This window comes from Diplotaxodon limnothrissa, linkage group LG12 (assembly GCF_057381915.1).
Source record: "Diplotaxodon limnothrissa isolate DT_005_m linkage group LG12, D_limnothrissa_male_GT1.1, whole genome shotgun sequence".
Classification (NCBI taxonomy): Eukaryota; Metazoa; Chordata; class Actinopteri; order Cichliformes; family Cichlidae; genus Diplotaxodon; species Diplotaxodon limnothrissa.
The window spans coordinates 37507306-37520880 of NC_140607.1; the positions used below are offsets into that span (position 1 = coordinate 37507306).

The 13575-nt window shown below is 39.8% G+C and overlaps 2 protein-coding genes across 4 annotated transcripts in view; one reads left to right on the top strand and one right to left on the bottom strand.

Annotated features, from left to right (window-relative positions):
• The window catches only part of mapk1 (mitogen-activated protein kinase 1), a 39473-nt gene extending 34896 nt beyond the window's left edge, over window positions 1-4577 (bottom strand). Inside the window, exon 1 of the mRNA XM_085367577.1 lies at window positions 4225-4577. Within this exon, the coding sequence (XP_085223703.1) occupies window positions 4225-4370 (146 nt within the window). The 5' untranslated portion in view covers window positions 4371-4577. The remainder of the gene's footprint in view (window positions 1-4224) is intronic.
• Window positions 4578-7713: 3136 nt separating this feature from the next.
• grsf1 (G-rich RNA sequence binding factor 1) lies at window positions 7714-13549 on the top strand. 3 transcript variants are annotated; one of them, XM_085366919.1, is made up of 11 exons: window positions 7714-7746; window positions 7863-8110; window positions 9180-9324; window positions 9422-9577; window positions 9729-9863; window positions 10287-10425; window positions 10542-10651; window positions 11840-11964; window positions 12038-12173; window positions 13058-13109; window positions 13485-13549. In XM_085366919.1, exons 2-11 carry the CDS (start codon window positions 7910-7912, stop codon window positions 13486-13488), a joined length of 1203 nt encoding a protein of 400 aa, XP_085223045.1. In that variant the 5' UTR covers window positions 7714-7746; window positions 7863-7909; the 3' UTR covers window positions 13489-13549. The 3 variants fall into 3 exon arrangements, with proteins under 3 accessions (XP_085223045.1, XP_085223043.1, XP_085223044.1); XM_085366917.1 differs by lacking the exon at window positions 7714-7746 and having other exon boundaries at window positions 7778-8110; XM_085366918.1 differs by lacking the exons at window positions 7714-7746; window positions 13485-13549 and having other exon boundaries at window positions 7778-8110; window positions 13058-13386.
• The last annotated feature ends 26 nt before the right edge of the window (window positions 13550-13575 follow it).

Here is a 13575-nt window from a genome sequence, read left to right on the forward strand (position 1 = left end):
CACTGTTAAACGACCAAGCTCTAGTCCTTACTGTGGGGAAGAGACTGGAAGTCATTCCTTCATATTTAAGACAACAACAGGGTTAAGGTATGCTGCTTTACAAACTGTGTGAAATCAATGTGGCAAATAAATAAATCCAATAATATTTATTTATTGCGCTGGTATTTGTAATCAAAATAATAAACAACAGCTCAGTGTGAGAGACATTATGGTGAATTTATGGCACACTGGTTGTCAGTTTGCGTAGGTTTGATTACACAGAGGTGTTTGCAACCTATGCAAACATGCTTGTGTGCAGTCCTCGCTTTCCATAAAGACAGCATGAAGGTCGCCATGAACGATGTTGTGCATAAGTAAAATGCTAAATTGTTCAAAACTGGGCTGGATCCCTGTTCCAAACATTAAATGTTCTTGCTTCACCTCAGCTCTTTGCAACGTTATAAGTTCAGGGTCCTCTGCAACTGTGGGCTACTCTTGCTTATGCAAGAATAGCCCACAGCCTGGCTGCTTGCGACACTTCCCCCTGGTAAAACAGCTACAACATGCGGACGATGGTCTGCAAAGTTGCCCATAGGCTCACCACTGAACTATTAAGGCACCAGTACACTCGATGCATTGGTCTCTTCATGTGCCACCAGTATAATCGTCACACAACCACATTGATGAGTACTCGCCGTTGTAGCGCAAGTAGCCATTGCAGTATTCTTCAAAAAACAACAACAAAAAAAAAACCAGTATGCCACTCAGGCAGCTGTGATGTAGAAGGAGAAGTTGTCAAAACCGGAAGCAAAGAAGGTTTTTCCACAAAGTCTCATCTTTCCAAACTGTGGGAACATCTCCCTCCGTTTACCCTGAGCTTCTATACTATCTCACTAAAACATTGGTTTAAAAAAAAAAAACACAAAAAAAACACAAAAAAAACTTTGTCACCTTTGTGAACGACAGCACATAGCAAAAGTGACATCACTTTGCTGACACATGCTGTGGCGTTCTTTCAGCTGCTTGAGCACCTCTCACAACTTGATGTTTGCGGCCTAGTTGAAGATACAGTGTATAATTGTGTCCTTGCGGCCGTTACCTCCATTTCTGTGATGTATCCATGTAGAACATTAGGTTGCTGTAAACTGCAGTAAAACCTTGCAAACACGTGTTACAATTAACATAAAGAAACTGCTGAAGCGGTGAGCAAGACAAAGCATCATCATTGGTTTTCAGTTGTGTTAGCTCTCCTGACCACAGTGTGTGGTTAAAACTGAAGTGTTGCAAACATACAAATAAAAGCTAGCTGGATATCAGCGGTAATATTTTCATGCAATAGTGTTTCTAAAGTTGTCCAAGCAGGTGAACTTCTGAAAGTAATTTTAATGTGAGCTCAGCTCTGCAATAATGCTATCTTTGCAGACTGCAACACGTACTTTGAAGCATTACTGTAAAAGCACAGAGGCCTCTTTACAAGTGAACATCCTCACATGGAAAAATGTACTTCAATTCGGCTTGACTTGAGCTACGAGTCATTTCTTTGCTCGTACAACTGTAGCTGTGTGCTTTCGGTGGGTTTTCCAGTTTGCAGACGAAAAGGTGCTAAAACAACCTGCTGTGCATCTACACCGTGGGCAGACTGTGTGTCAAAGCCTGTTCTCAGAAAAGCCTGCTCCTCTCTCTAACTACAGAAGACAAAAGAACTACACTGCTGCTGTTTGACACAAGGACAATATATTATGTAATGCAGTACAGTGTGCACATTTAAGGTCAGAAGCAGCTCCTCAGGCTAAAGAAACACATGCAAGAAGTGTTTTTCAAAGTAGAGGGTAGGGTTTGATTTAATACACCAAGAAATGTGGACAAAACTAAGTTACCTTTGATTGCCATTCCTGTGTGGGAACGTACACTACTAAGAGAAACCACAAATAAAATGGTGAATAATTTGAGTTTACACTCTACTGCACTACTGATCGCATACCATTAGGTAGAAAGTGGATAGAAAATAATGCTTCTGTGGTCTATCTTTCCTTCACATTCCTTCATATACTGCTTGTAATCTGCCATCAGCTACAAGGAAAACCCCTTGAGATACTCCCACAATACATTTTCCAGGCATTTTATGCAACACCAAGCAACTTAAACAGAGGACTAACCTCATGTAGGAACAAAAAGAAAAAAGAAAAAGAAAGAAAGAAAAATTTAATGAGGTAATGTCAGCTCACTATAAAGCCCACACACTAGCGGTATTTCCAGGATGCTTTAAATGAGGTGGCACAGGAAATCTGAATATTTGATTGAGAAAACTGGCCTAGAAAACATTAGGTATGACTTTCAGGCTCATGTGAAGCCCCGTGCAATAATTAAGATGATATTACAGGGAATGTGGTGCTGCACATGAGACTGAACATATTTTTTTACCCAGTGTTTTTGCAACGCATGTATTTAGACTCTTTACTTAAGTGAAAGTCTCACTTAAGCAGCCTGAGAGTACTAACACAGCACCAAAACAAACTTTACATTTCAAAGCAACATTAACAAAGCAAATGCAGAATTAATATCAAATCATAATCATTGATGATCACTTTAATAATGCAGCTGGAGATTATTTAAATGTGTCTGGGTGCTTTCATGTATACATGAAAGCTGTTATTGGGTTTATATTACAATCTTTAAAATATTAAGAACCCAAGGCTTCAAGATAAATCATGTGGGGTGCAAATTACATTATTAGCACCTAGAATGTAGTAGATTAAAACTGCATTTCTGTAAATGTTTAAGTAAATGTGGCAGAAATAAACCTGAAGACATGAAGACACATATAGAAACTAGAGTTGATTAAATTACTGCACATGTCACTGAATGACTACACGCAGCATGTTACAGAAACTGAAGAGACATTCTTATTTTCTGTTACATTATTTTTTCGACGCTACGCTACTCTCTGCTTCTACTCAACTACTTTTGAATGGAAAGAAATTAAAAACCTGTTTACAGCTGAAACACTAAGGTGACATTACTCATATTAAGAAATCAATAGTTATGCTCTCAGAGCATCATGAGTACATGACTCCAGGTACCTTTAAGTGGAGTCCTTTATTTTTTTTTACATTCAAGGTTTGAGTTTATTGTAATTTTCCACTTCTAATCACTACATTGTGCAGTGAACCATGGCTAACAGACCCAGAGTAGCACTGCTGCAGAAGCCTCAGGCAGAGAGCTAACACACAAAGTTAGTATAGTTAATGAGGGTTTGCAAAAACAAACTATGCATTTTTAGAATATCTGCTATAGCTATAGGAAAACCGGTGACAAACATAAATATAAATATTAAAATAAAGATAATGGGAGGCATAACTGACACTGATGGGTCGTTTTAGTGACTTGAGGGTTGTTTTAAAGCAGACACTTTTGTATTTCTGTCCACTGGAATAAATGGAATTAGCATTTTTGATTGAGTCTAATTGTTATTCAATCCAGTTATTTTAAAGCCTCGGTTTCTCCACAATTATAACAGTAAATGACACTGTGTTAGTACACATAAAGTACAAACAATTAAGTCGCTAATGGCTGCAATATTAAACTGATAAACACAACAATGAATCCATATTCTTGATGTGACATTGTAATGTATGAGTTTCCTTTTACTTTAGGAACTTTAAGAATATAAAACATGTTTCCAGCATCTGTCTAGTTAAACAGGATAACGATCTTTAGCCGAGTGAAGAATCTAAACAGTTTTTTTTTTCCATCTCTTTGCGAAACAGCTATTTAGTAAAAACAGCCTTAAACCTTTAAGCACGATCACTTTCCATGTGCACAGAGCTTCACACGAGCCTGAAAAATCACACCCAGTGACTTTTTCTACTCTGCATTTATTTCTGATCAAATGTTCCGATTCCCCGCGGGCCCCCTATGCGGACCCCACTTTAAAAGAAATCCTGGAAACGCCTCTGTCCGCCTGAAGCGATCGATACCTCAGATATCGTCCACCCTGTTCAGCATTGATAACAGCTAAAAGTAGCCACATAAAATGCACTTCCAGGCTAGTATAATGCCATGAAGTCAGCGACCACCGGCCGGGATTTAACTGCCGTCTTCCTTTAAGCAACATCGGCTTCTCGCTGTTCCTTGCTAGCCAGACGAAACATGACAGTTAGAAACGGAAAAGATGCGGGTTAGCCGCCGTTTACGTCGGGCTAAAATCAAAAAGTGTCAGCCCGAGACACTTCGGCTACAACTTACCACACCATCCCGTAGGCGCCTTCGCCGATGTAGGAGAGGTTGCTGTACCGAGGCCCGACGTCGAAGGCCTGCCCGCGGACCAGCTCCGTTCCCGGCCCGGGGCTGGGGCCGCTGCCAGTTGGGGCAGACACCGCAGCTGTCGCCATTACGAGGACTGTCTTTTAAAAGGGCTTTTAAATGTAAAAAAAGAGCGACTAGGATCAGAAAAACGTGCGTGTCTGTGCTTATATCCGACGCCGCTGTGACTGCAACAGGGTGTAGAGTGTGGCGGAGGCCTTCCCGACGTGTGGAGTGTTTTTTTTCCTTTCCGTTAACGTGCGTTCAGAGCGACCACACCGCGGATGTGCTGTCGCAGGCAGGAGCGCGCAGCAGAGGATGCTGCTGCAAGACATCAACGGAGGCGGTCACGTGACTCCGGTCTTTATTTATTTATTTTACTTTAAAAGAAAAAAAGCTTTATTTTTATTCTGCCACAGAAAGGCTGTAACGGAGAGGACTTCAGATAACATTTACGTCATTTGAAACATTACAAATACTAAAAAAAGAAACTGGGCTCTTGGAACTTTATCAAGTGGGCTATAAATGCAATTGTAATATTATATATACTATATTATATTATTTTATTATTATTATTTACCTCTACTCTGATGTTGGCTTTGATCTACCTGTTAGCAGCTGCAGAACAAGATTACATGTTCTTTTAAAACATGAAAAAACACCCCAAAGTAACACTTTCCCGATGAAAGTAGTTACTTTAAATGCATGAAGTGTAAACTTCATCTTACTAAACTGCATCCTACTCCTTTTCGAGCACACACATTCTGAAGACATAGATATATACATGAAAACTTGATGTTTGTTAAGTTTTGTTTTTTGTTTTTCTCTTGTTATTTCAGTTATATTTGCATATTCAAAATAAAATTCTATCTATCTATCTATCTATCTATCTATCTATCTATCTATCTATCTATCTATCTATCTATCTATCTATCTATCTATCTATCTATCTATCTATCTATGAATTCGACCTTTGCAAGTTTGTTCAATAACTAAATAACTTTGGTTGTGGAGATATTGAAAGACAAAAATGTAGTCAAGTGACGAAATGACATATCTACATGTCCTAATTTTCTCTGTAACTGATGAAATCGGTGTTTCTCCATGTCACAATATTTCTAAATTATGATCTGATCTGGCATGCTGAGCTGTAAATAAATTCAGTAAAGTTTTAAGGACATAAAGTATAATAACTTATACATTATTTCATATGCAGCCTTGTCTACATATAGAGACCCTTTTATTTCAGGTTTTTACATAAAAAGGAAAATTATCACCTTCTTAGCTATTTTAAAATAGATTATAAAAATAAGAATTTTCACATCAAAGTTACCTATAAAATGATGATGATGAAGTTTTAGAATTAATTTATTATAACATAAATATAATATAAAAACATATTCGATCTCTAAAGAAAGAAAAGCGGATTTAATATCAATGACGCAGCTTCTACGCATTTAGTTGATGCCACTGGTTAATTTTGGAAGGTTATAAACACTTTTATTTTGCATATAATACTTTCCATCTGCAGAATTTCATTAAATGTTGGACCATAGGGGGGCACCTTAAAAAAGTAAGTTGTCATGTGCTTTAAACATGAGCTGCTTTCTTTTACCTTTTAAATGTGCACTCAATGACTTACCTGGTTAAATAATGTTACATTGACACACTGCACCACCTGGTGGTAGCAAATTGTATTATGCAAAAGTGCAGCTCAGGTATAATTCAGCTTAAGCTAGCATCTCTTCCACACAGTACACTGATGTTTTGGGCATAAAGTCATAGGTTTCTTTACATTCTGCTAATAGCTTTAGTTCCCTCTAGTTTGTAATTGTTTAACTTATTTAGACAAACCTTTAAAGCATAAATAACTAAATGAAAAAGAAGTGAGAGAAAAGAATGAAAAACCATTACATTAAAAAAAGAAGAAGAAGTGCTGAACGACAGAAGGTTCGAAGCAGATTGTTTAGAAGATATGAAAATACCAAAAACCACGACTAACCACTACTTCCTCATTATCTCCACAGAGTGAGAAGATTTTTACGCACATACTCGTGAATGAGGCCCTTCATAATACCCACAACGACCCAGACCTCTAGATGGCAGTGTGGGTTAAATACTATGTGAGAGAGGAAGCGCTGCAAGGCAGAAGTTGCTAAAGATCATCAAGTTTGCAGTAGTTCACAATAACATCCCGTCCATTTTGGCCCACTAAAACAAAAGAAGCCCAGTCTGCTTCTCTGATCAACAAACTCTTATTTAATATCTAAGGCGGAAATGAACTGTCTTTAAATAACCACAGCAATATTCATGTATAATGACAAATATAAATGTGAAAAATTCAGCTTCTCTTTTTGTGGCACATTTGTATAACTACTGATGAATCTGTTGTCACACAGTCTTTAGCAGTTTGCACCCATCACAACCAATCCATGTGAAAGAATCTAAAAATAAAGTTAAATAAATACATACATACATAAGCAAGCAATTAGACATTTAAAAGATATCAGATCTGCTTAATTATCAAGGATGTTTTGTTCTTCTTATCTGGGCTGCTCCCTTTAGGGGACACGACAGTGGGTCACTTGCCTCCATCTCATCCTCTCCTTGGCATCCTCCTCTGTGTGACGCCAGCCCTCTGCATGTTCTCACTACATCCTTGAATCTCCTCTGTGGTCTCTAGATTATTTGACCTGAGCATTTTCAACTCTGCCACTCAGTTGTGCCACCATCTCCTAACCATACATCACAGCAGGTCTTACTAATATGTTAATCATCCCTTGCACTTGTTTTTCTATAATTCAGTCATGAATGATGACAAATATTATTTTAATATTTTAAAATTTTTACTGCTGCATCACAACTGACCAAAACCTGGTTCTGCCAGAGTTTTCTTCCTGATAAAAGTGTGCTTATCCTCCCCACCTTCACCAAGTATTGCTAATAGGGGGGGTTTATGGTTGTTTCTCTCTATTATTTTTAACGTCATTAACGTAAAGCATGAAGTGCTTTAAGGTGATTTCGTTGTGCATTAGTGCTATATGAATAACATTTAATTTAAAAAAAATACATTTTGAAAAAAATAATAAAAACACAACAACAGTTGCAACAGTTATTAGCCAGATTATTAAACTTATAAAATCCACTAACACAAATAATAAAATAAAGACTTGAGATGTCCACATGGCCAAGTCAACTGCTTTCTGAAAAGCTGCATTCATGTCGTAATTTCTATTGTGATTTCTAAAAAAAGGTTCTCCTGTCAGATACCATATTGGAACTAAGAAAAAGTAAACCAAAGCTGAAGATTTTTTTAACCATACAATAGAATTATGACGAAAGAGCAGCGTCCTGCCCTTGAAATAGACCTTTATTGTGAAAATCCAAACCGGATATTGAGAATGTGAAACTGTTAACTATCAGTTTCACGTTCTCGAGCTCTGCCCTTGACTGTCACCGACCCACGTGAGTGTGTTCATTTACAGGTTATCGTGATGCTAAGCCGGTAGTTAGCTAAGCTAACCGACTACATTAAGAGAAACCCGGTCTCACACCGTTCGGGCGCCTCATTTCTTTTGCAGAACAGACTGTCTGTTATTGACCTGACTTCCGGCTTGGTTCGGCTACGATGTCCTGCAGCGGTAAATCTCTGTGGTTTTTACTGCGGCGGTGTGTCGCAGTCAGACAGCTAACGGTACCGACAGCTTCACGCATGTGCGGCTTCACTCAGCAGCGAACTTTGACTTCGGCGGCCCGGACAGCCTGTTTCCAGAGACTGTGCGAGCTGCAGCCCGCAGTTAGAAGCAGCCAGAGCCGCTTCTGTACTAAGGTTAGTCTCAGAGCAGCCCCGCGTGGTTTAGCATGTGTTTGGGTCACAGAGGCAACTAGAGACGGTTAAAGACCGAGAAGATACTTTAAAACTGCTCTGAAGATGCTTCTAGAAGAGTTTATTAACGCCACGGGCGTATGTTTTGTTTGGGGAGCATCAGACACTTAAATTCGTGCTTTTTATGAACTTTCATCTAGAAATGTGTCCCTTATATGCGAAACTCCAGGACAGAAATATCCCTGTTCATGTAAAGGAAAGCACTTGTACCAAACCCACTCTGGCAGGGGCTAGTGTGGGGGTTCCTTAGTTCCGGCGTAGGAGAGCAGTGGAGGAAATGACTGTCAGAAAAAAAGAATAAGTAATTTCTAATGTGAGCTATGTCTCTGTGGTCTGGCTATGGTCAGTTGACCTGAGCTGGTTCTGAGGTTTACCACCTGCCTTCTACAGTACATACAATTATTCTACCTGAGCTATCGTGGCTGCTTTCCGACTCCTAGTCACTATAAAGCTGCTATAATTGTGGGATTTGACAGGTGTTACTGAAGAGCAGCATCAACTTGAATTGATGACTACATGGTCCTTCTAGCAGCATGTCGTTGTCATTGAAACACATCCAGGCACTTATTTGGGCAGCTATCCTGAAGCATTATCTAAATTAACTTTCATTTCCCTTTCACTAAAAGGGGTATAAAAACTGTATGTACAGAACCCCAAAAGACTGATTCTGGTCATCTTAACGTAGAGTTTTCATTGGGAGAAACGTTTTTTCACTCATCCAAATGACGTCTACCACCACTGTTTCTTTCACCACTGTTTCTTTCACCACCGTTTCTTTCTCAAAAAGGTTCCTTTAATTTTTTTTCACTGCAGCATCTCTTTCATATAATACAGTTGATCCTGGTGCAGGTAGGACCTAACCTAGCAGTGACCAGAAAGATGCAAATACAGAAGTGACAAAGTCCTTTACAATATAAAATCACATACAGTTAAAATTGTATCAGTGGATAAAACGAGCATGTATGATCATTTCACACTGATATATTGATTTAATTGACTCTACATCTTCCAGACAGGAGGAACCTATGAGGATGACTACCCACCTCTGCCGGCCTATCATCCTGAATCAAAACCAGAGTCCAGGGAGGTTTACATCGTGCAGGTGAAAGGTCTCCCATGGTCCTGCACCACTCAGGACCTTCTGCAGTTCTTCTCAGGTGGGAGTCTGAGGAGTGGCACACCTTTACTTTGTAACTACACAGTATATGAATAAATTAAATGAGATTATTATTTTTTGCAATTACCATGTACCAGAGTGTAGGATACGTGATGGGGTGAAAGGCATCCACTTGACTTTGGACAGGCTGGGGAGGCCGTCAGGACGAGCCTTCATCGAGATGGAGCACGAGGAGGACGTCAGCAAAGCACTGGAGAAGCACCGGCAGTACCTCGGCCCACGATATGTTGAAGGTTTGTTCCAAACAGGAAGTCCTTGACAAAGACTGATGGTTTGAAGGAAAACTCAGTTTCAGGGTCCTGACAACGGACATTTATTTATAATAAATAAGAAGCAGTCATGTTTGCTTAACTCACAAGAACACATTCTCCTGTCCTGTCTCAGTGTATGAAGTGACAAACGGTGACGCTGAAGTCATCCTGAAGAAAGCCACCCAGCCTCTAGGAGCTGATGGCGTGGTGCTGCTCAGAGGGCTCCCCTTCACTTGCACTGAGGATGACATTGTCCACTTCTTTTCAGGTACACTGTGTTGCTACAGTATGGGACTCTTGTCAGTGTAAACTCAGTAGATTTAGTTGCAAAAAACCCCAAATAAACGTTAGCTATTGAATGTAAGTAGAGCTTGGTAATGATTTTGGTTTCTTATTAGTCTGAAGACAAGAAAACTAAAGTAAAATTCTCATCGTCTGTGGCTAAATAAAATGTTATCACTTACAGTCTTGGCAGTGTCCTGCTTATTTATTTATTTTTTAATAAATTCATGCATGATTTGGTAAACTTGGTAAATCACATTCGTAGGATTCATTTGTTTCACCTCCCAACATGAGCAGCTGAGCACACGGCTTTCAGTTAGAAAACTGCCACTGAGCCTTTTGAAAAGGTGAAAGTATGCAAGGGGAAAAGAATTATAACTACTTTATCTTAACAAGCTGTGTTTCACAGGTTTGGAGATAATGGCGAACGGGATCACCATGGTCACAGACTCCAGGGGAAGAAAGTCTGGAGTGGCTTATGTGCAGTTCACGTCTCAGGAAGCAGCTGATGAAGCGCTGCAGAGGGACCGAGAGATCATAGGGAGCAGGTGGGAAGCTTCACTGACTCTCGAATTCACCTGGATGTTTCTCTGGTGACCAAGAAGTGCACTCTTTTATTTTTTGTCATGTTTGTTGCTTGTTGTGCTGTTTCTAATATCTGCAGATACATCGAGGTGTTTCCCAGCAGAAGAGATGAGATTCACTCGACCTGGAGGAAGAGAACGAGTCCATTTCCGTCTCAGTCCAGGCCTCAGTCAGTGGACCGGAGGAGTGGTGAGGAATTTTAATTGGAATTGGAAAAACGTGCAAATCTTACACTTAAAATATGAATATAAACATAAAACAAATAAAAAGAAGCACAGCAGGAGTGGCTACAACAAAACATTTGTGATGTGGCTCTGCAAAATATCATATTTAACATTGTTTTGAAAAGAGGCTCAAAGGCTTCGGTGTCTCATTTAGCCAAACACCCTCTCGCCTCACATCCTCTCCTCAAATCTCTGGTGGGAATAAAGCGTGTTTTATGGTTCTGGAAATGCGTCTGCCTGTGTACACGTGTTAGTTTGACCAGTGTTTCCCAGTGAACTCTGCTCTAGCTCCTTTCCCAATCCCAGCCTACTTGTCGATCAGTCGGCATTCGGTAGACGGATACATTTATGGGAAAATAAATTACACTTAAGATGTGATAAGACAAGTTTAGGATGTAACGAACAGGTAACACAGAGAGGGGTTAAAACTCTTCATGTGGACAACTCTTACACGTGCCAATTCAATGTTAGAAGCCATATTTTAAAAAAGACTTTCTTGTTCTTTACAGCAGCGGTCCCCAACCCCCGGGCCTCGGACCGGTACCGGGCCGCGAGAGTAGAGGCTCAGGTGTGAAATGTATGGTTTTCAGGGTTTTTATCGGTTTTCAGCGTTATTTTGTTATCGTTTTTATCGTTAACTCGGTTTTCCTGGGTCTGTTCACGTGTGTTATGAATAAATCTTTTTTTTCGGTACCGGTACTAGTTTTATTTTGTTGTATTTATCCGCGACACCTTAAAGGCCGGTCCGTGAAAATATTTTCGGGCATAAACCGGTCTGTGGCGCAAAAAATGCTGGAGACCGCTGCTTTATAGGGTAGAAAGCATTTAAATGACCTGACATATACAACACAGTTGGCGCCCTCTATGGGTTCAATACGGTGCAACAGGTGCTGGTAGTGGCCCGTCCCTCTGGCGTGTTAATTCTGCTACCTTGATAAAGACTCATCGGGGGAGGGGGGTATAGATTAAATGTATTTCAGTGTCACTGTCACATTCCTTTCCCAGCATGTGTAATGTGAATGTTCTGACATACATTTCAAGCTTTAATAGCTCCAGTGAATATTTGATGATATTTCAGCCATTTATGGAAGTTCAAGCCCAAATGATACATGAGCCTGGTTAACAGACAGCAGTGTAATGGGTCCTGTTTTAGCCCCTGAAAACAGATCACCTGCTTCGCCTCCTCCGTCACTTCACCTTCAGAGCTCCACCGTACCGCTACACTACATCCACGTGAGGGGACTTCCTTTCCAGGCTTCTGGGGAAGACATAGTGAAGGTAAAGCTGTTCACGTGTTGAGACAATGAAGCTGAGTTTGGTGATTTCACGTGTCGGTGTTTCTCTCTCGCAGTTCTTCTGTCCTCTGGCCGTGTGTAAGATCCTGATCGAATGTGGTCCCGACGGCAGGCCGAGCGGAGAGGCTGACGTTTACTTCCACTGCCACAGAGACGCCGTGGCCGCCATGTCCAAAGACAGGATGAACATAGGTGAGCCCGTTGGTGAGCTTTTCACAGCGTTGTTTATTTTTGCTTTTAGTTCAACTCTTTACCAGGGCAGCAGCTGTCGATAGATTTAGTAATCGAGTAATTTATCAACTAATTGAGTAATCGGATAAGAAATACTTTTGTCTTATAAATGAGCCACAATACATTTTCAAAAGATGAGTTCAGAATGAACTTCTCATTGATTTCCATTTTAGAAACTTGAATGTTTTAAAGTTTAACTGCATACAACATCTGTCAAAACCCCGAAATAAACTCTTTGATCGTACGCCTCGTATTAAAATTACATTTAAAACATTTTTAAATGCAAAACTCTGGAAATGATCTCGAGTCAAATGTCAAACTTGAATGAAATAAGATATAGATGCAATCTAAACTAAGGCATAAAAACGTTATCTTTACTCAGTCTTCTTGGAAAACCTTCTGACGTTAATAGGAGGCAAGTTTTTGTGCTGCTGAAAACAATGTTATATTAATAATAATTCAGCGTCCAAACCAACAACCCTCAGGTCAGCGAGCTTAATGGCCCTCGTGCATTTTTATGGAATTGTGAAAAAAAGCTTTTATTTTTACATGTTTAAATATTACAATAATTAATTAACACAGTATTTGATATTATTTCTCTTTCAATATGAAAAATGTTACGAAAGTATTGAAATTAATGTGGTCTAGTACACCCCATGCCCCCCTTTTCTCTCTCCTGAATGTCTGTGATAACGTCGTAAATCAGAAAAACAAGAATAATTTGAGTCTTCTCTGCTCTTTATATATTTTTGTGATCCAAATAATATTGGCCTAAATGTCTAAAGCGTGTCTTTGCTGCTTACTGATCGGTGGCATATTGACTTTGTTTGGTTCTTCTCTTTCAGGCGAGCGATACATCGAGTTATTTCTCAACTCTGTTGCAGACGGTGACGGCAGGTAGGAAACACATCTACCATCAGTTAATTTACTTTTAAAAGAGACCAAGTTATGCATAAAACAGTGGAGTGGCCCTATTTGTGTAAACCAATAATTACTAGAGTCCAACAGTGCCGTTTCCTTTTTCTGAGAAAATATTTGGTCTCAAAGTCTTGGAGAGGAAAGGATGCAAATGTGTCGTAGACAAACTGCTCTGAGGTCCGTACAACGATCCTTCCCTCTTCTTGTTTCTTATTCATGGACGGATCGACTGATTTTACATGTAAAACTAATATTAGAAAATATAAAGAGGTTAAACACGTATTACTGAGTGTAACCCAGAGAAAAACTTAAGCTGCCTTGACTGAGCGCGTTTTGTTTTTCCCTCTTCTGCAGGTGAACGTTGACACACAGGATTCCCATATTTATTTTCCAGCCTCACGTGGACATCGAATAAACATTCCTGGTGTCAAAGACAAAGCAGTCG

Bases quoted from the DNA above. Each gene is read 5' to 3' on its own strand.
- grsf1 (XM_085366919.1), top strand. From the start codon at position 7,910: ATGTCCTGCAGCGGTAAATCTCTGTGGTTTTTACTGCGGCGGTGTGTC. The intron at 9,325-9,421 runs GTGGGAGTCTGA...ACCATGTACCAG, and splicing joins CCTTCTGCAGTTCTTCTCAG to AGTGTAGGATACGTGATGGG. The intron at 10,652-11,839 runs GTGAGGAATTTT...GTCCTGTTTTAG, and splicing joins GTCAGTGGACCGGAGGAGTG to CCCCTGAAAACAGATCACCT.